This window comes from Anopheles moucheti, chromosome 3 (genome assembly GCF_943734755.1).
Source record: "Anopheles moucheti chromosome 3, idAnoMoucSN_F20_07, whole genome shotgun sequence".
Lineage (NCBI taxonomy): Eukaryota > Metazoa > Arthropoda > Insecta > Diptera > Culicidae > Anopheles > Anopheles moucheti.
In genome coordinates, this window is record NC_069141.1 from 7,551,896 (window position 1) to 7,573,685 (window position 21,790).

General features: G+C 44.0%; 1 protein-coding gene across 5 annotated transcripts in view; it reads left to right on the forward strand.

Moving 5' to 3' along the window:
- Nucleotides 1–21,790, forward strand: part of LOC128305402 (protein spire) — a 118,652-nt gene that overhangs the window by 81,363 nt on the left and 15,499 nt on the right. For 4 of the 5 annotated variants that reach the window (XM_053042827.1, XM_053042828.1, XM_053042829.1 and 1 more), the window contains one exon: nt 45–168. In XM_053042827.1, coding sequence (XP_052898787.1) covers nt 45–168 — 124 coding nt within the window. Of the gene's footprint in view, nt 1–44; nt 169–3,053; nt 3,117–21,790 lie in introns of all 5 variants that reach the window. The other variant, XM_053042830.1, reaches the window with a different exon arrangement.

Here is a 21,790-nt window from a genome sequence, read left to right on the forward strand (position 1 = left end):
AGAACGTGTTTGTTGGAGAAGCTAAAATCTATCGTTCATTTTAGGCATCGGAAAGAAAGCTGGCTCCTGCACCGCTAAAGCGAGTATCCTGCCCTCGGGAGCAGCTGCTAGATTCGATCCGAAAAGGACGTGTGCTGAAGCCGGTTCATCCGAAGCTGAAGTCAAGACGTATGTAGAACTTCTTGAACATTAAACGATAAATTTATTTTTGATTTCCACATTTCCAAACTTATCATGTATATAGTTGTTTTTTTGAATTCTGTTGAACATCATGCGTTCCATATAGATTGAACTAAGAAACTTCCACAGAATGAATGTTAAATGTTGTGGCCCAGATTTAGGTCATAAATTACAAATTCCTTACGTAAAGAGTACACAAATACTGTCTATGATTGTTGTTATAATAATAATTGCGTATAATGTAGACAATACGGAGCCTCCACCGATCAGAAGTCACGTGCAGTGGCGCTTAATTGAAGTTTAATAATTTAATTCCATCACCCAACGTCATCCTAGCGTCGGTAGCGCTTCCGTAATTGGTAAAATGAAACAGGTTTCATAAAACTCCCGGTCGTGCAGCCAATGTGTCGTCCCGTTTTTTTCACAAGACGAAGGCGCCATTTCCCATTCGGTGTGACAAAACGGCTTGACTGCAACGCAACGCACGCACATGCATCGAACGTGTCAATCAAGGCACGCACGCATGAACGGATGATCGGTGCGAGCACGTGTGATCGGGCATAAACCAGGGGCACGGAAACGAAAAGCAGGCCGTGCACGGCAGGGATTTATTAAATTAATAGCAAACCGTCAACAATTTCCCAATGATTAATTGTCTCACTTTATCTGACCCTGGAGCGTCGTGCAAAGGGAGAGGGGATGAATGGGGAAAAAGGGTACGCAACCGACCGGAGGATAGGTTACCACCCACCCCCTCCAGGAGAGGATGTGGTGGGGTTCATGTATGGATAGGCAAAGGTACGCTAGTACCGTTCGTTGGGCAGGTTGTTGAACGGAAAAAGGGAACCAGTTTTCTTACGATTTGTTTTTGCATGCCGTTCCCCACTCGCAGCAATGCGCTCACCATTCATCACCACCGTTTCGCGCAACGTATAGGGGTTGGGTTGGAAATTTTACACCACCACCACCGCCTCAGGGTAATTGGTCGGCCGTCACTTAGCAGCATTGAAACACGTTTCCTGTTTTTATCCGGCTCAGACCGCGGCACTACGCGTGTGCTGCTTCTGTGCTTTTACAGCCCTTTTCCCCTCATTATCCCGCCGTGGCATTACAGTTTTTTTTATCTTTCATCTTTTTTTCTCTATTCGCCAATATTGATAATCCCGCAACATCCGTGGGCTTGGAAGCTTCTTGGATGTTTTCTAATGTACCGTTTGTCGCTTGTTCCGGTGCGTCGTTGAAGTCTTTTGTAGAAACGAATGATTGGGTCATATTTTGCAGAAGTATTTACATTTTTCAGTCCAGCATTTAGAATTTTGAATGGGTAACTTGTGATTATTCATTGAACTGTTCACTGAACTGAACATTATAATTGTTTAAAATGGCTTTATTAGATACAAAAAAATTGCATTACTAAATCTAAGATGTGACATTTACTATTAAAAATGTATATTACTGCTTCTGCAGTAGTATTGATTACTGTTGGAAACTCGACTCTTCGGTTGTCGAGATGACTCTCGGTTGTCATCTAAACGTACAAGAGAATTTAATTATACAGATGATCATAATAGGCAGAAAAAATCCTTTCACTTTCTACAATGAATATAAAAAATCACTTAAGATGAGCATTCCAGCACACTTATTTCCATATTTCCCACGCATAGAGCGTTGCTCGAGTTCGCATTGCAATAATGCAAACTTGCACTTTCTACACTTCGTCAGCCATCATCGGTTTTATTTTACGCATAAGCACACGTCAACGCACACATGTAGGACAATTTCCTACACTAGTGTAAAACCTCCTTTCAAGGCTGGGCTGAATGTAGCACATTGGCACTTCAGATCACTTTCTTTGCTCCCTGGACCCTGGAGGAAGGGCGAAAGGCGAAAAAAAAAACGATGCACCGAAATATATGCGTGGGAAATAGGGGTGTGCATATGCAAAAGTGCACACGCATCGAAAATACCTTCAGCGCGAAGCTCATACTCATCCGCCTGCTTTTGCTCTCCATCCTCCGAGATGTGTCAGAATCAAACTAAGCTGTTTGTAGCTACAGTCGTCGTTTGCGACTGATGATGATGTTGTTAGCAACATTGTTGCACATTAGCTAATCACGATCATAGCTATGATGGAAGGTGATTATGATGCAGCAGGGCCATTGAAAAGAAATTTGCAGAACGACCGTGTCGGCATAAGGGTATTGCCGTGATGCTGCTGCTGCTCGGTTCGATCACTCCGGTGCGCGCCTGTGTGGGAATGTGTACGTTTCTCTGTTTGTGCATGTGTGTTAGCTTGGGATAAAGTGTCGAGTACGCGACGTAATGGCTTCATTAAGCAGCCTCCCCATTTATATCTTCCCGCACCATCCGCCCGACCACTGGTAGACACATTTTCTCCGTTCCCGATCACGCACTGGTGTGCGGTGTGTGTTATGTGATTAGCATATTTTCATGCGCGGCAAACCCAACGTGGAGGCCAACGGTGGGCTTGCTGCGTATTTACGCCCGTTTTCTGCTGCTTGTTTGCATTAAATCCAATTCACCAGGTTTTCGCAGCGCACTGATTTTGGAAATTTGTATTTCACTTGATGAAAAGCCCTGGGCCAAAGGTGAATCCGAAAGGGTCGTTAGTTTTGTGGGGTGATTTTCTTTTTACAACAGCCAGATTAGCATGATTAATGTTTGCATTTTAATTAATGGAAATGGGTAGGAGAAAACAATTTGCACGGCATCGCACGAAAGATGGCAGATCGGACGATGTTGTACTTCCCAAATCGGTACAAACGAAATCCACGCATGAATTTGGCATCATGAAAGGAAAAGCTAATCACTTTCATCATTCACCACCATTCTTCTTCATTTTCCATGTTTAGGGTGCGGTTTGTTAACACTTTCCATCACTATTCCACTTCATCCATTTCAGTACATCAATATCCGTAAGTATCGTGCGAGTGTAGCCTATTGCGACTATTGTGCTGTCTTTAGTGTTTGCATGTTGTTGTGTTATTCTGAAGTAACTTGAGCAATTCGTGTTGTTCGTGGGTAGTTTTATCCTGTGTCCGTTTTGTCCTGTGAATCGTTTCTACCTCACACGTTAGTGTTTCAAACTTCCCGGCGATCTAAGTTCAATCGTCCGAACACATTCCAACAAACCATGCGATCTGTTCCAACCTGCTGACATGCGACCACCATACAAGTCGCCAGCAATAATTGTTCTTTCAGCCGAGTGCGACGCGCTTGCATTCGCTGGATGCACCCAGTAATGCTGATGACTTTGACATCGAATGTCGATCGGCCGAACGGCTCAACAGACCCGTCCCAACGGGGCTCAGGGTGACCCAGATCAGGACGTGTTGATGTGCGTCGGGGCTACCTGTCAACGCGGCTGGGTGTCGAAGGTTCAGGTTTCAGAGGTTTTGTCGGGTGGAGGGGTGCATTAGAGTACACCGAGCAGCGTACAAATCCATTGCATAAGTATGCACAGAATACACACCTTATTTTTCGGATCGAATGTTTGGAACATATTAGAGCGGGGCGGTGCGTTTATTGTGTGTGGTATGCAAATGGAAATGTTTCATAGAATGCAGCACAATGCTCGTGTGTCTTACTGCGTTTGTTAGTTGCCGTTTGACGTGAAGGGGCGATACGATCGTTGTTGAAAACAATCATTACGCGGAAAGGAGGAGGCGCTAGGAGGACAGCATATGGACTGAACTCGGCTCTTACCAAACGAAGTGTAACCCAGTGTAACGGGAGTCATTTTGATGCTGCCTCCAAACCGGCAGGTCAATAATCATCGAAGAAAATCAAACCCCAAACCAATCAATTATAAATCGTACTGGATGAACAAAAACTACCAATCATTTAAAGCGGGAAAGAAGATCATTCCGGTATCGTATCGTTGTCGACACACGATGAACAATCTTCTTCCGGTGCTAAACATCCTCAATGTTTCTTCCGGGCGCATGGTACCCGGTTTCGTCGAGCAGTTTGCGCTTTATATTGTAAGTCTCCCGAAACGATACCTCCGTTCATCTGATGTTTCGTCTCGCAGAACATCGGGAGCATTGAAGATTAATTATCGCACTGCCTTGACTCACTTTCCCCGTGTCGCTGACCGAACGGATGCTGTGTACCTTTCATCGAATGGCATCCGGAAGATCGATGGAATCTACGGCCGCAGGAAATCACGATGAACAGCATCGTGTTATGTGTACCTCGGTGTATTAGAGTCGGACTCATTATTGGACGGGGATGCTTGTGATTGTCGCTGTCGGGAAGGTTCGCCTTCCTGCTTTCATATTGGTTGACGATCTTGGGACGTGAAGCGCCGGACAAGAAGATGATACCAGAAGCAATACAGGCGTCCCCGTATGGTTCCGACAATAAATACTGCCGGTTTATGTTGGCGAAGAAATTCAACTCAATGACCGAACAGTTTATGAGAGTCAGTGGAGTGACAGTAAAGTAATCAACAAGTTAAAGAGTGGTCTGAGAAAGTTTCCAGTTTTAAGGGAACATTTCGATTGTAATGAAGTTGTATCTCCAGTGTCTTCAATTCTTCTTGAATGTCTAGTAGAAGTAGCTCTCTATACCTTGAGGAACTGCCTTAGATACTGGATATAATTGAACATCGTCTGATCAATGATGAAGAATAACATCAGATACAAGCGATAATGAGACGACGATCGTTCCTTTCCGTAAGCCGCTCTATATTGGCTGCTATCCAGTGTAGTTAACCGATTTTGCAAGGAATTGGGTAGCACTAGGCGGTTCCATAATGTCTACCCGTGACTTCGTGTCTTGTGTGCACCGCCTTCCTCCGTTTTTCCCTCCTACTGCGCTTCCTCAATTTCTTCAAGTGAATGTTGCCGGTATGTACGTTGCCTCTTTCCCCAATAGCTTTGGTCTAGGTCACTGGGGTGCTGTGGTAGCATCGTGATCTCGATCGATGGCACCACGGTAACGCGGCAAAGATGATGTAAGATTGTTCTGCCTGTTCCCTTTTCGCAGTACAACGCTTTAGGGGCGGCAATCGTTTTGGGAAACTGTGGGAAAACCTCCTCTTCCCATGTTTTTGCACGTAAAGAAGCTACTCGGCAGCTCGTCCAATAATTCACGAGTCAAAGGTTTTTTTTCGCAACCGGATTTTACCACTATTCTATCTCGCCGCGTCAAGGTTGACTGATGTTGCTGATGAGAAAGAAAGATGGTTATTATATAAGAAAGCACTGGAAGTACTTGAAAGAGGCACACGGGATATGCTTCCATTGGAAATTATCAATTAACGTCGCGAGCTGGAGAGAAGGATGAGCGGGAGCGCAAAAGTACAAAGCAAAGCACGCTGATGCTGGAAATAATGATCGAATGATTGAGAAAATTTTCTCAGGGATATACATTTTCGATGGACCGCGCACAGTAGTATGGGACAGCACCATCGTTTTTCGGCTGCTTTGATCCATCAGACCACATTATTTGTATACGATTCGGGGTTTTTTTGTTAGTATTGTGTGATTTGTGAAGTTAATTGAAAATAACGATGATTGGTTCATGGAGCTCAGATTCGTATCGGCCAATACAAGGAGGATGTAGAAAGATTTTCTACCTACCGCAAATTGCAAACTTGTTTGCGTGACTTTTTTATTTTAATGGTTTTATACACTATTTTAGAAGATTCCTAGGGCAAGAACTAAAATATTATCTAATCAACATAAGCGGGCTTTTCAACCAAAAAATCTTTTAAGCTCGTTCGCCTACATTCGATGCTTAATTAAACCATTCACAGTCAAACCAGGCGAGCGCCTGGAAGCCGCAGCGAAGAAATAATTAGAAGCATGAAATTTATTGACTGACCGATGCTGTTCGTCGCTTATCAACAGTAGAGGTCCCTCAAGTCTCTTCGATCCCGTTCATTGGACATTATATTGCTTTTTTTCTCGCTTTAGTAAAATTCCACACTCGTTGACTGCGCGCGGTATCGCATAAATTTAAAGTTTTAATTTCATTTGAAGTGAAAACTTGCAGAAGAGCAGACGGTTTTGCGGGAGTTTCTCGGCTTTTTGACGCGACGGGGAACCATAATTTCCCCCATATTATGTGCCGCACAGTTGTGCGAGGGTAAGAAAATGTGCTTCCCACTGCCCGTAGATGGTGTGTGGTGTGCACGAGTTATGATTTTTAATTTTTCCACACATTACCGCGTGCGCGCGAGCACGGGCCCAGGTCTCGCCGGCGTTGAGGGGGTTTTTTTTGCATCGTAATCAAACGATTTCATCAAGCTGAAAGTGACCGGCGATGTTTGGAGCAGAAAGCGACATCTGTGTGTCAAACGATCGGTTGTGTATGGCAAGAGAAATGAAGGGTGAGAGCACGAAACAGCGATCTCCTGCAGAATTGGTGAGGCCTAGTTTGTGCGTGTGTGAATGCAGCTAACTAATCGAACCAAACATCTTCTGCTCACTCGCTGATGACGGTAATTGATGTTCGAGTTATCCCTAAAAGAGCGGGTCTAAAAAGGAAACCCTCAAAAGGACCCAACACAAAAATTTGCTTAATGATGACCAGGCACGCGCTCTGGTTCAGTGTCAAAAAAGAGATGAAAAGGGCTGTCTATATTCGTAATCAGCAACCGAGACCTACCGAGATGGTGATTTTCGGGATGAATGATCAAAACGTCCCGGAACGTGTCTTCAATGGCTACCCTATCGGTGGTAAAACTCGATGCGCATTAAACTCACCAAAAAGTATCAATCTCGTCACCGATGGGTTAAGCATTGCATGGGCCATATTGATGAGGGCTGCCAGAGTAGTCACAGTTCTCCACAGGCAAGATGTCAATGATTCGCTCCATTGGCGACATTAGCATAAAAATGTGCTTTCAATGCACGGTTGTAGTACGATCGAGTTTACGGGCAGGTGGGACAAGGTTCGAGGGAGGGGAAAGGTGGCAAGATGCGTGTCATAATGCATGCATTTTGCGGTGCGGTGCGTGTGACATCATGCGCGTAAGATATCAAACTTTATCTGTACACTAGTAAGCGCTAGCTTGCACCGTTCCTTTCAAATTTGAGCATTAAAAATAATCGTCAAAAAATTTTTAACGAATGGCAAAACACGATCGTGGAATAAAGTATGCAGATAAGAAACTGAGAAAGATAGTATCAACACAAACAGAGTGCAAAAAACAGTAATGCTCATGTGAGGATGAAAGAATGGCATGAAAACTGCCCCACGGGATTGGTTGTTCCACAATCAGGCACCAGCAACTAGTGTTGGGTAAAATCCTATTCCGGAGTTACACCGGCACGTTCCGGAGTCAACTTAGCTGACGAAAACAGTAAATAATAGTCTGAGTTAACATATGAGTAAACACCGGAGTCGACTCCTCTGTGTCTGGAGAGTATTGCGAACTCAAATCCGGAGTCGACACCGGAGTAATCTGGAGTTGAATTAAGAATAATCCGAAGCCAAATTCGAAGTTAAATTCGGAGTAATCCGAAGATAAATCCGGCGTTAACTTCTGATTGTTTCTGAGTTATCCGGAGTTGAATCCAGTTTTTCGTCTTCGGAGTTGCAGTAGAGTCATGAATCCACTGCGGAGCTCCCATCACTACCAACAAAACCCACACACCGCAATGTAAAAGATATATCGGTGCTAGTATGGGGGAGGTCACACGTTTGCACGATGCACCCAGAGTGCAATGCTGTCCGAAGCTCCAGAGGCGTTTCGGGAGAGCTGAGTTGAGGGGTGCACCGAGCCTAGCGAGCGTGTAGCACCGGCAACAAATCCATCGTAGGTCGGGAATGGAGAGAAAACTATTACACACTCGAAACGACACGACTAACCTACATATTCGTGTCATCTTTTTGCCCCTTACTTGCCACACGCCGTCACGCTACTCGTCTGCCCGTCCGAGGTCGCGTGGAAAGAAGGGGTTGATGATTATGATACCGTGTCTACCCGCAAGACGTTGGTCGGCGGTGTAACCAAGCAATCGGTCGGATGAGAAGGATATTTTTTATGTTTCCCCTTTAGTCTAGCTTTCAATGGCAATCTGTGTAAGGTTATGATTCATTATCATCTTGACTGTAATGGAACGTGCATGTGTGTGTGTGTATTTGTATGCATCTTTTTCTCTTTCTTTTTCTGCTATTTTCACTTCCATCTGCTTTTTCTGTCGTTCATTTGCTTTATGCTTTTCCTTCCTTTTTGAAGTGCATTCCTGAATCAGCTTATCGATTATCGGATACATATCGTCCGGGCCCCCGGTGGGTGGGGTGCTAAGCTTTTGACGTTAAGCAGAGGAGTTCCCTTGGGGATTGGCGAGCTAGCGAGAGTCTGATCTTGACATCGTTCGAATCGATTATCGTAGCCTTTGTGCGCTCTGCATCGGAGTTGTTCAATGATGTTTTTCCTTCGTTTGTCTGATTTGTTTTCCCTCCCATTGCTGGAGTAGGGTAGATAACCCGTCCCCATGACATGGGCTGAAGGACCGGACCGATCAATCATCGACTTTATTCATCCGCGTAATGTATTGTAATTGAGAATGGGTCTCCTTTTTAGCATGTTCATGCAATTGTTGAAAGATTAACATCTTGCGGTGCTTTACAGTAACTTGCTTAAAATTTTCTTGCTGGAATTATTCGCCTGTCTCCACTGTTGTACGCAGTTTTAACAGACTAGCTGCCATCGTTCCGTCACATCATTTTCTTCATTCTGGGCAATTTTATCTCACCACAAACACCTTGGCCAATTTGACGCCCTGCGAAACTTCGCCCGGGATCGTGAAAATTGACGAGCCGTTGTTAGTCGGTTGTAGGGTCAGAAATTGAAGGTTATTACCAGCAGGCAGATTGGCTGCATTCGTTCGCGTTGCCCTTCAGACGCCCATGTTTTTGCAGGTGCAGATATGCATGAGACGGTACGCGCAGCTGGTACGATCACTTTCCATCGCAAACAAATGCTCCACGTTCACGTGTCTCCACAGGCACAACGTTGCGCGGCTGGGTTCGAACAAAAAAAAGGGAAACGTAATGAGGATTTTAGGTTAGCCGAAAGCCGATGGAGACATGCGAAGGGATTCCATTCGATCCACTCTTGCACGGACGTGTGAGTGTGTGGCGCGCGCGCGCGCGCATTATCTGCATCATAATCAACTCGTAATCAACCGGGAGAGAGGGACTCGTGTTCCCTTGGGATGAATCTCTCCCACCTTACGGCGACTACAATTCAACATCAACAACATCATTACCATAAACACCGTCGCTAATGATGATGCTATTTGGGGGGTGACTCGGGTGTAGAGATGGAAGTGCCGTGCCCTTACCGTGTGTTTGTAACCTTCGAAGTCTCTCCCTTTGCCTCCCCACCAGTTTCGCCAGCTCTGTTAATCCCCCTACAGTCAATCCCTACTTCATTGACTGCCATGGATCGTCCCTTGGCAGGAGATGTTCGAAATTACACCAAAATCCAATCCCGCCTGTACGATCGAAGCGCCCGGGCACTGTGTTACTGGGTCTATAGGTCCCACGGGCGATAAGATCAGCGGCGATCGCGCCGAGAGTGAAGCCCTTCAGTGGGAGATTGCAAGCGTGGGCCGAATACCATCCGAAGGCCAATCCCAAACCGCAGATTCGCTTCCACGGGCCACGACTACTTCACTTCGTTCCTGTAAGGCTTTCCCGCGGTGTCCGTCATGCTGATCCCGTTCCCTTTCGATGCATTTGCATCTGATGTTCCCTTTTATTTCTCCCTTTCTGTTTTTGTGTACAGCTAATAATTTTATCTGAAATTATTGATCATAACAAAATTGAATTCCCTTTTTCATTCCGCGCACCGACGGGCGGGTGGTACCTTTTTAGCGTTCATTGGATTAACACACTTCTAACGAGCGACTTTTGAAGGCGAGAGCGCATTTTGGGGGACCTATTTTATCAAGACACACACACACACACACACACACACACACAGACATTGACACCAAAAAGGGTTCGATGTTAGGATTGGTCGCGACCGAACCCGTGACACGTGCCTCTTCCTTGGTGGCTTTTACTCTTTCCCCCTCCGTTCTTACAGGTGGGGCAAATTTCTACGAAGATGCGATCAAACGCGTCGTGCGCATTCGTTCGCTCTTGCGCGTTGTCTCTTCATTTTCTGGGATTGGGTCCTATGGAATGTGTGACTCGTTCATTTGTAGCTCAAGTCTGGCACAGATGAGGATCAACCCGAGAGGAGCGTTGTAGAGAGCGCTTGCGAGGGATGCTAATCTGATTAATGTTACGATGGATCCACCGCAGGTTGCTAATTGATGTACCGGAGATCCCGGAGAACACACTGTGACTCGCGACCACCTCTTGGTATGTAAATCTTGTCTACTGAGTTGTGGATTTAAAGATTGTGTCTGTATGTTTTTTTGTCCGCTGGAAGTTTGCAGACGCGGGTGCCAATTTAGAGCGAAACCGATGTTTGATTTTGGAGCTCCGATAGCAGCACGATCGTGATCGAGGTTGATGTTAATGTGGAACGACTAATGATCGGTCAGAACGTCTTGATTTGGATTGTGGTTTACAGTTTGCTCCGTTTTCGTAGTTTTAAGAGCAATCGGACCATTTTGTTTTCGAGTCTAGAAATGCTAAACTTACGTCTTATTTTATTGTTAAAAGTTAAGTTATGTGATCTTTATTCAAATTCGAATTTTCTTTTGTTCTACTTGTTGCTGATCGTTTCGCAAGAATATTTCACATCGTTTACTCGTCAAACTGTCACAAGTTATTGACACACAAACACTGTTACAATGTTGCATTATCAACCGTGTTGCAATCTCAACATTTCCGTAACAAATTCTCAAACACGGCCGCGATCGCATGTCCACGTCGTCTTCTCCTATTTTGCTGTATTTTTCACGCGCTAAGCTCCGGTTGTCAATCATATACAGCCGCTGCGTCTCGTACGTTCTATTGAAGCTTCCATCAAACATCACGCTTTGCGGGTCTTCATGTCGCCTAACCAAAGGCCTCAGAAGAGGAGATGCGCATTGTATAAGGAGATGAAGAATAGTGCCTGCCATTGCACAACGCTTGTAAAGATTCTTTGCTGATCGATGATAGCCATTTAATGTGCAATTTCTCTGCTTTGCGGGAAAAGATGCATGCATGACGTGTAAAGGATCTTCTTCCCTAGGACACTTTGAAGTTTCCCGTGTTGCATTTTTCCCTTCTTTAGCCGTGCACTCTGGTTACATTTGTGGACGTTAATTAATTACGTTCACTTATTGCGATCGGGGGTGAAGCAAAAAAAATGTCCCAGTCAGTGATTAAGACATAAGACACACTGTTAACGCTGCAAATATGGACAGGAAATGTCTTAATGTGCGAATGTTCGTCGTGTGCTTTTCGCATCTGGACTGTAAGGGCAGGATCATAATGTGTGAGAAAATGCATTCACTCGATAGAACAACTTTCTCCTTGTCGACCAAGACAAGTCTGTTTCGATACGTCAATAGCGAGTCAATAAACTTCAACTCATTTCCGAAAGCAAAGAAGCAAAAAAAAAACCGCTTTCGGGCTGGGAAGAGGGCATGCAAAAATGTGTCCAACCATTTTGAAACCTGTTCATCATCATCATCATCATCCAGCTGCTGCCAATCATACGTATGCAGAAAAGTGCATACACGCAAAGTGCTTGTCGCGAGTGATCGCACAGTTACTTTCTGTTTCTAACAGCTACCGGCCTAATGTTGCCTGGCTGGGTGAGAGGTTTGACCCAAAATCACATGAGAGGAGTATGTTTCCTTTTTCAGTTAGGCAGTCGTGATGTATTTACTGACCATTTGTCAGCAATAAGTGGGCCAATGGAAATTTGCTAATATGATATGTGTTGGAATACTCTGTCTTTTGTGAATATTATCTTTTTTTGTGAGATAATCACAGGAATTCTTAATTAATATTTTATGAAAATGCTGGGTTTTATGAATCATAACGAATCATTAATACGATGAAAGCAGTAAATATTTGTGGGGTTAAAACGAACATTGTTTGGCTGTCTAAATTCAGGGTCCTTAAGGTGCATCTATAGTCGTCGGATCGTACTTGGTTTATAATGGAGAACTGTTGTTGTGGTAATGTGTGTTGCCGTTGTGAAATTATCTGCTTGTTCTACCATCTAAAAATACCTGCATTAACATGAATATGGTATTTTCACTGCTCGTCTGCATCTTAAGATGTTGTCATTTTTGTCTAAAATAAAATCGATGCGATTTTTACGATTATTAAGAAAACGCCTCAAGATATTCAGAACGTATGCGCCCTGTGCTCTGAGTGCCCTAAGTCAATCGTTTACCCAAATCGATTGTTTATGGAGGAATGCAGCCAGTTGCCCAGAGATTCCCCATACCCACCGTACCGAAGTGCCACATTTTTTACGACTATCATTATTTAATTCCCGCTCTTAAATTATTCATGGTGGTTTTGATTTTTTTCCCAAACAATTTTTATATCAAATAATGGTTGAATCTTTTTCGGGGTTGGATATGAGAACTGAGAATCATAAACTTGTGCTTCGAACATGGACCAAATTTTACGACCATCCAATGACCGATTGACTATTCCTTTGTGCTGCACAAATTTGTCACCGGCCGAAATTTGACCTTCGAGAGTGGTTAAGCCACCCATGTGAGATTTTGCCTACTTCGAAGCCTACCGTACCGCAATCGAAAGGCGAAAACGATGCAGCATATGCGACACGACGCCAGTGTCACTGCAGCAAACCGTCTGGTTTATCATAAAAATCATCGACTGTGACGTTTATGGAGAGGTGTGTATTTTGTGTGTGCCTCTCCCAGAATACCATTCGCAGCCGGGCGACAGATTTTGATCGCTTGGGTTTAACTTTGATAGTTAAATTAAATTAGTAAGCGTATCAAAGAGAAAAAAGGGGGAGAGGCCGAACTGCTGGACAACTCATTTACTGCGTTATGCAAATGATGAGATAAATAAGTTCTTATTCCTTGGGGGAGAAAATGTAATAAAGGCAAGAGAATAACGCCATCAACTCAATGCAGATGGGTTGCATTAAAAGATATAAATTAATCGTGATTTTATAGCGACGAAATGTTGCTTTTTTAAATTAATTTTCTTTCTATTACACGACCCTTCTCTGTGGACGTGTTAACTTTTCAGCGTTCACCGTACGACGGTATGCAAATTGTTGCTTGCAATACCAACGGTTCAAAACGGTTCGGTCTCATGCACCGTTATCACTGGTTCACCATCTTGATGAATGGTAGGGTTTTGTGGCCGAAAATATCCCATTCTTGTCCCATTCTGTTGCCGTGCATTTGCCGCCGGGAAGCATCTTTTGTGCTAATAAACAGCGGCAGTTTAGGCCACACTGTGGCCGTTTATTTTATTTAACTCCTCGGCAAAGAAGTACATGTTACAAATTTATTTAGAATTACGATACAGTTACGGAAAGCGATCACAACGCGTTAAAATGGGAGGGAATGGCCGTTATTCGTTGTTTCGCGACACACAAACAGACGTTTCTGGATGAGCGTGTGTCGCTATCAAAACGTTGCGGATCGATCTTTCTTCCTTAACCGCTCGGTTGCCCTCCTGCAAGAGGATGATCTCCAAAGCGATTTCGCACTCGAAGTGCATCGGAAGACTTTTATCCGCAAACCCTACGGAACCACAAAGCGCAGGAACAATGTCTCATAAACATGTCAAAGACTTTTGCTCATTGCGCTTGGAATGTCATGAGCTGCTCATTTGTTCCGACGGGCCGCTATAACTTTAGGGCTGGGGGAACTGTCTTTTTAGCCCCCGCGTGTGTGCAGGTTTTTGTCCATTTTGTCTTTGAGGACCGACCGACCAACGACAGAAGTTATGTAGCTAACGGGGGGTGGCTCACGATCATAAATCGTTTGGTTGGGAAACGCGCGAGCTTAACAGCGAAATAAAACTAAATAAAAAAAAAAACGCAAGTGAAGATACGTTTTGTGCCGAAGCCTCGAAAGCGAAAGGGAAATGGCACTCGCGAAAGGGGAATGCAAATGAGATGCTAATCGTACAGCTGGTAAACCCATCTTCCGAGTATGATATTTTAATTTCTGGTCTGTTAAAAGCGACAACTAGACATCGCTTTGGACGGATGAGACTGATAGTGCCCTTCTCAAAAAGCCTGGTCGCTGAAGTATTGATGAAAAATTGTCAAATGATACTAGTTTTTACTGACTTTAATTCTTTTATTTAGGTTTAATTTATGTAATTTATATATTGTTGCTAGAATATTTTTTTTCATAACTTTTCCAATAAGATAACAACTTACACAAACGAAAAAAAAGAAAATTCATGAGCATATAAAGCTCCCAAATTCGTACCGATATCCATTTTTCTCTCTCACTACTTAAGCGCCACCATCGGCAATGAAGAGAACTAAAGCTCGATGAAAGCTTTTTTCGCGAAAGCTTTCGCATGTGGGCGCCTGGTAGTTCACATCGTGTAGTAATTTCAAACATACTATAGCCTTTTGTACTATTTTGCAACAATTTCATCAAATTTTAATACACTCTTATTTAAATAATAACCTGAACTATTTAAAAACTAAACATATGGGTGTATAAAAGCATTAAATAGCAGTAAGTGCGTTTCGTTGTGGGTAAATAAATAAACGCTTGAAGGTGCACTGTAAGCAATGGATTGCATTAGATTTGCGCTGTTCCGACTAGATAATAAAATTCAATTATGCTGCAAAGCGTGGGCCGCTCCGAAGTTGTGCAGTTCGTGCGAAACCTTAATCTTTTCTACTGCGGTAACGCTCATTGGATTAACGATGTCGGATTCCTTGAAGATCCGATACCCGATGCAAAAGAGGAAAATAAAAAAGGGGCCACACACACATAAAAACTCATTACAGGGCAAACCACAGCAACGAATCGAATAAATTATTCTCGTTTCGCCGGTTCGCTTGTGGCGTGTTGTGACGGTTTTCCACTTACCCTTGCGAGTCGAATCAAATTGGCTTCCCGTGCAGAGCGTATCGAAACAAACGGCAGGATATGCCAGGATTCGGGATGGAAGTGACGGAAAATTCTTCACCATTTCCACCATGTCCTATGTCCTACGTAATCCGCTGGCAATGGAACTACAAGTGATGGTGTTTCGCGCCTACACACTCGAACAACGTTAATTGGCGGCTAAGAATCAACCGATTTGACGTTGCGATTGTGTAACCGGGTCGATTTTCCGTTTCATTTACCTTGTTTTTTGTAGTTTCATATTGGTGCCTTTTTTCGTTGCCCAAAAGAAGGGAAATGACTGAATATCGTATTATGAAATCAAACAGTCCAGTAAAGCTAGCCCTTGCAGTGCTGGCGTCATCAGTAATCTACTCGAAAGCTCGCTTGTTGGAAACTACTCGAGTAGCAACGAGCACGAACGAGACCGCAAGCTTTTCTGCTTTGTTCGCTACATTATCATGCTGCTGTGGCGCAAGTTTCCCGCGTAGGCAATGGAATGTATGCTTTCCACAGCATGCCGGTTTCGTTTGGATTTTAGTCGGTGCTGAGGTTTAGGCCGAGTCCGTTCGTTTGCACGTTCGTTCGTCTTACAGTGCGAACTACAACGATGCTATGTTCTGATGCTCTGTGTTGAGCTCTTTCTGCGATTGTGCATATTAAACGTGTGTTGTTTTGTATTAAGTTATAATTTGGAGTTATTACTTGTCTGCAAGTGAAAGTTGAGTTTTATTGATACAGTGTTTACTGAAGGAGAGAAAAATCGAAACGCTTGGGTGTTTACTGCAAAACATTGTGATGTGATTGTTTAAATCCTGAAGTTTAGTGTCCAAAAATCCTTGTAGCGCAAGAGAACAATGGATTATATAAACCTAAACGCGAAATTGCGCCAGCTGGCCATGGGAATGACAGGTAATGCATCCGGTTTTTGCAAGTTATTTCATCCGAATCTATTACTATCAGTAAATCAATAACACCACATTGGGAATTTGCTCTGGAAAGGGGCGCCAATGTGAGAATGCTCCAGTCGTAATGGACACACAGAGAAAGGGTTAAGCCGCTTAAATGTCACGTGAAGGTACCACGTTGCCTTTCCGATTGATTGCTACCGAAGCAGAAGTTACGCCGTCTGGAGTATACGAACTTGGCACGTGCTCTTAAAGGAACAATGTTATAACATGTGCATGAAGCAAGTTCATTCGTTTTACATAGCCTTGAGTAAGAAAACAAAATTGGGTCATTTTGTGTTTGAAGAATGGTAGCCAGGTATCTTTCCCAGCTTAGAGAAGACGAGTTTAGCTTCAAAATAAAAACACTTCCTTAAAAACCACCTTTCACTCTTTTACGGCTGTCCGAGCAGCAGATAGAATCTCTGGCTTATGTTAAAGGCACTTCGTAAAAGAGCGTTTAATGTCCGGTGCCCGTGGGCCATTAATCGTGATTGCCGTTCCTCCCTATTTCATAGTGGAAGGTGTTTGTCGCTGGAAGGTAGCGTCGAAAATTTAAATCTCACTTCGTGGGATAAAGGTGCTTTGGCTTCCTTTTCGGCAACTGGAAGTGATGTTGAACTAGCGATTCGTCTGCAGAATTTCGCTGGTTAAGTTTATGCATTTTTGGTTGAGATTCCTCTGGCTGTAGGTGTGTATGTGTGTGAATCAGGTGTCCGGTCCAACAAAAGCCTCACGAAGTGAAAGTGTTGCTGAGGTCGAACTCTCGAGGCATCGCGATGCTATGTTTGGAATTCTCGAACATATTGCGTACACCGATCGGCGATGGTTTGTCATCCACATCTGTTTGTTTTGTAAAGCTGGCTAGAGGTTAAAACACAACCGGAGGCTTTCAGAAATGGCACGTGCTTATTAGTGAGCAACTCTCCTGGCGGTGTCGATGCACCTCGTTGACTCTTTGAAGATGATAAAAACCTGTTAAGCGAAGCAAGCATAATCCACAACCAGTTACCAGTTGTTTGATTTCACAAACCCTAGCCCGGTTATCTTTATTATGTTGCACTTGAAATCAATGAAACGCTTCTTTTGCCTGAACGACGTACGATTATTAATATTTACGAAAGTCGTTCAGAAGGGATAGAGGGGTGTGATTGATCAGAGAAAGTACTTGAATTAGAACTGGCACCTGGTCGCATGATTCGTGTAGCAAAATTGATTGTCACGATATCATTTCGATTGATACACCGATTGAGTGTTACGGACCCGTAGAAATAGGGTAAATGAATGGATCTGCGTAGTTGTTGCATTGGAAAGAGATGGTCTGAACGATAGTTGCTATTTTTGAGCTGTATTTTGGAGAAGGAATCGGTAACATTACTGCACACATTTTGCGTCACCATATAACATTCAAATCAACTACACGTCTGGGCGCGCTTTATCCCAAGGGCCTTTAGCACGCACGTGGGATGGGCTTCTTGCGTGTGCATACAGTAATAAATCCGTTGCTCTGATATAAAACCTCCGGACGAAAGCTTTTGCGGGTTGTGTTTGGTACCAATCACGCAGTATTATAAATTCGTACCAAAATACCTCATAATACCACACAAAGCAACATGATGGTATGATGGTCCCGAGACGAACGACCGTTTTTTTTTTCGTGCCCTTCGATAAGGAGAAAGAAGGACCGAAGCTGTAACCAACGAAATGCGTTGAGGTAGCGGGAACAAAACTTTCACCCAACCGTACGATTCGTTACGAATCAAACAGGGAAAATAAAAAGAATATAAATGTATACGTCGGATTTTGGAGGGAATTCCATCGGATTGGGTTGGATATGAGCCGGAATGGGTGGGTAACTTTTCGTCTGTTCATCCGGTTTTGGACAGTGACGAGCTTATGTCGTGACGCAATGGGAAGATTCAAACCGTAGCAGTTGAAAAGTTGCAAACACCGTGAGGATGCTTTTTAAGGTTTACTAGATAAGCATGAAGCGCTAAGTATACGGTACACGTGTCTTATCTTCAAATCAGATTACTCACTTCAAAGTTTGTTCTGAACCATCCACATTTTTACATGGGTAAACCCGTTGGGTCTGAACAGAAAAGTGAATGGTATGGTACAGTACAGAAATAGCATTGAATGGAGGCGGTAACTTTCGCAGCAGAAAGAGTTAATACAATAGGTGTAGTAAAAAAGATGTTATCAAGAAACATATCAAACACGCTAGCGTAAACGGTTGGCTTACTTCCCCTTCGATACTGTGTTAACACATGCTTTACTATTATATATGACCGATAACCGAACATCAACAGTTTTTTTTTTTGCACGCAAAAAATATCTTCCCCCAATAATGAAAGTCGTGATGTTTTCGGGAGATAGGACATGCGTTTTTCTCATTTAATTGAGTAATTAAAAGGTTCAAATCAGACACCGCTGTCAGTTGCCTTCCATTGAAGGACGTTGATAAGGGCTGAGTTTGCACGGGGGAACTCTTAGTGAATCATATCAGTCTGAAGTACGAGTGTCAATTATACTTTACTTTATCATCGGAAGTACTCCATATCAGCTACTATCTTTTAGTAAAACTCTCGCCTCATATACTGTCTGCTCAATTATTCATGAATAAAAAACTACCACGAGAATCACTTCTCGGGTACTGCAGCTTCGAAAGGTAGAGGAACTTACACGAATGCATATTTTATCGACGCTGCCATACGCGTTTCCATCTCGTTACTCCCTCCACATCTGTAATGGCCTTTACTTCCCTAAGATAAGTATCGTCGAGTGTTCGTAGCATATGGCACAAGCAGAAATTAAACGAAGCATGACCGTGTTACTGCCAACACACTTCCAGTTGCATTACTACATTGAATTGGTTTTTTGAGACGAGCGTGAAAGAGATGCTGACCATCGAAACGCAAATGTATCTCGATGGATGGACTGCTTTCGCAGTTAAATGCCAAGGTCACAAACCCTTGCCAACCGAGCACAAAAAGCGCATCCTTGTCTCGCTTGTGTAGGTGCACTACAACAACGGTCTTGTATGCGCAGAACGTCCTCATTTCCCGTTATTGATTTGCAAGCATAAAACCACAGTTACGATGACGTCATAGCGGGTGAATGTGATGTGTATGGTTTGTAAGTGCAGTTACAATTGTTTATTGTTCGATCTACAGTAGGAACAATATTTATACTCTTCAACCGGAAGAATCACTTCACTTGATTCAAGCAAGTACTTTACCATTGCAATTGCTAGCACAAATCAATACGAATCCATTGGTCCATCGTACCTTACAGCAGGGAGCGCAATGGTTCTGCTATCACGAAACAAAGCAATTATGATAAGCAGTGATATGGACGACAAGATGTAGAGATAGATTACATGTAGATAAAATATGTGATTCGAAGTAAGGTATAAAAGATGACATCAGTCGTGACCAACGGTAACAGAACGTTACCGACTGTCGTTCTGTAAACAGGATGCGTCTTACTATGAGGCGTCTCAAGTTTCAGAAAATGTGTAAAAGTGGTGTTAGTTTAGCGTTGTGTTTAAACCTTCTGTGTCAAGTGGTCTTAGTTACTGGTGAAGCAATACATAATGTAACATTGACGATTGATAATGTAGTTACTCCAACGACCGCATCGTCCGAAAATACAACACAATCTGAGGGGAAGGAATTCTGGGGCATAGATACTTCATCACCGCATCTAGGAGCGACAACACCCCCTTGGAAAAGACCGGGTCCTCCATCGAATTGGACAACTCCGGATACAAGCTCTACGTTTAATTCAACGGGTTCGACTCCTATCTGGACTGAACCACCATTGAATTGGACTACTCCTGATGTGAATTCTACGTTCAATCCAACGGGGTCGACTCCTATCTTTACGACTCCTGATGCGAACTCTACGTTAAACACAACGCCTCCTTCGTGGAATGCTACTGAGCCGCCATTGAACTGGACGACACCTGATGCAAATTCTACGTTTAATCCAACGGGTTCGACTCCTAGCTGGACTGAGCCACCATTGAACTGGACGACACCTGATGTGAATTCTACGTTTAATCCAACGGGTTCGACTCCTATCTGGACTGAGCCACCATTGAATTGGACTACTCCTGATGTGAATTCTACGTTTAATCCAACGGGTTCGACTCCTATCTGGACTGAGCCACCATTGAACTGGACGACACCTGATGTGAATTCTACGTTTAATCCAACGGGTTCGACTCCTATCTGGACTGAGCCGCCATTGAATTGGACTACTCCTGATGTGAATTCTACATTTAATTCAACGGGTTCGACTCCAATCTGGACTGAGCCGCCATTGAACTGGACGACTCCTGATGCGAATTCTACATTTAATCCAACGGGGTCGACACCTATCTTTACGACTCCTGATGCGAACTCTACGTTGAACACAACGCCTCCTTCGTGGAATGCTACTGAGCCACCATTGAATTGGACTACTCCTGATGCAAATTCTACGTTTAATCCAACGGGTTCGACTCCTATCTGGACTGAGCCGCCATTGAACTGGACGACACCTGATGCAAATTCTACGTTTAATCCAACGGGTTCGACTCCTATCTGGACTGAGCTACCATTGAATTGGACTACTCCTGATGTGAATTCTACATTTAATCCAACGGGGTCAACTCCCATCTGGACTGAGCCACCATTGAACTGGACGACACCTGATGTGAATTCTACGTTTAATCCAACGGGTTCGACTCCTATCTGGACTGAGCCGCCATTGAACTGGACTACTCCTGATGTGAATTCTACATTTAATCCAACGGGGTCGACTCCTATCTTTACGACTCCTGATGCGAACTCTACGTTGAACACAACGCCTCCTTCGTGGAATGCTACTGAGCCGCCATTGAACTGGACGACACCTGATGCAAATTCTACGTTTAATCCAACGGGGTCAACTCCTATCTGGACTGAGCCACCATTGAACTGGACGACTCCTGATGCAAATTCTACGTTTAATCCAACGGGTTCGACTCCTATCTGGACTGAGCCACCATTGAACTGGACGACACCTGATGTGAATTCTACGTTTAATCCAACGGGTTCGACTCCTATCTGGACTGAGCCGCCATTGAACTGGACTACTCCTGATGTGAATTCTACGTTCAATCCAACGGGGTCGACTCCTATCTTTACGACTCCTGATGCGAACTCTACGTTGAACACAACGCCTCCTTCGTGGAATGCTACTGAGCCGCCATTGAACTGGACGACACCTGATGCAAATTCTACGTTTAATCCAACGGGGTCAACTCCTATCTGGACTGAGCCACCATTGAACTGGACGACTCCTGATGCAAATTCTACGTTTAATCCAACGGGTTCGACTCCTATCTGGACTGAGCCACCATTGAACTGGACGACACCTGATGTGAATTCTACGTTTAATCCAACGGGTTCGACTCCTATCTGGACTGAGCCGCCATTGAACTGGACTACTCCTGATGTGAATTCTACGTTCAATCCAACGGGGTCGACTCCTATCTTTACGACTCCTGATGCGAACTCTACGTTGAACACAACGCCTCCTTCGTGGAATGCTACTGAGCCGCCATTGAACTGGACGACACCTGTTGTGAACTCTACGTTCAATCCAACGGGTTCGACT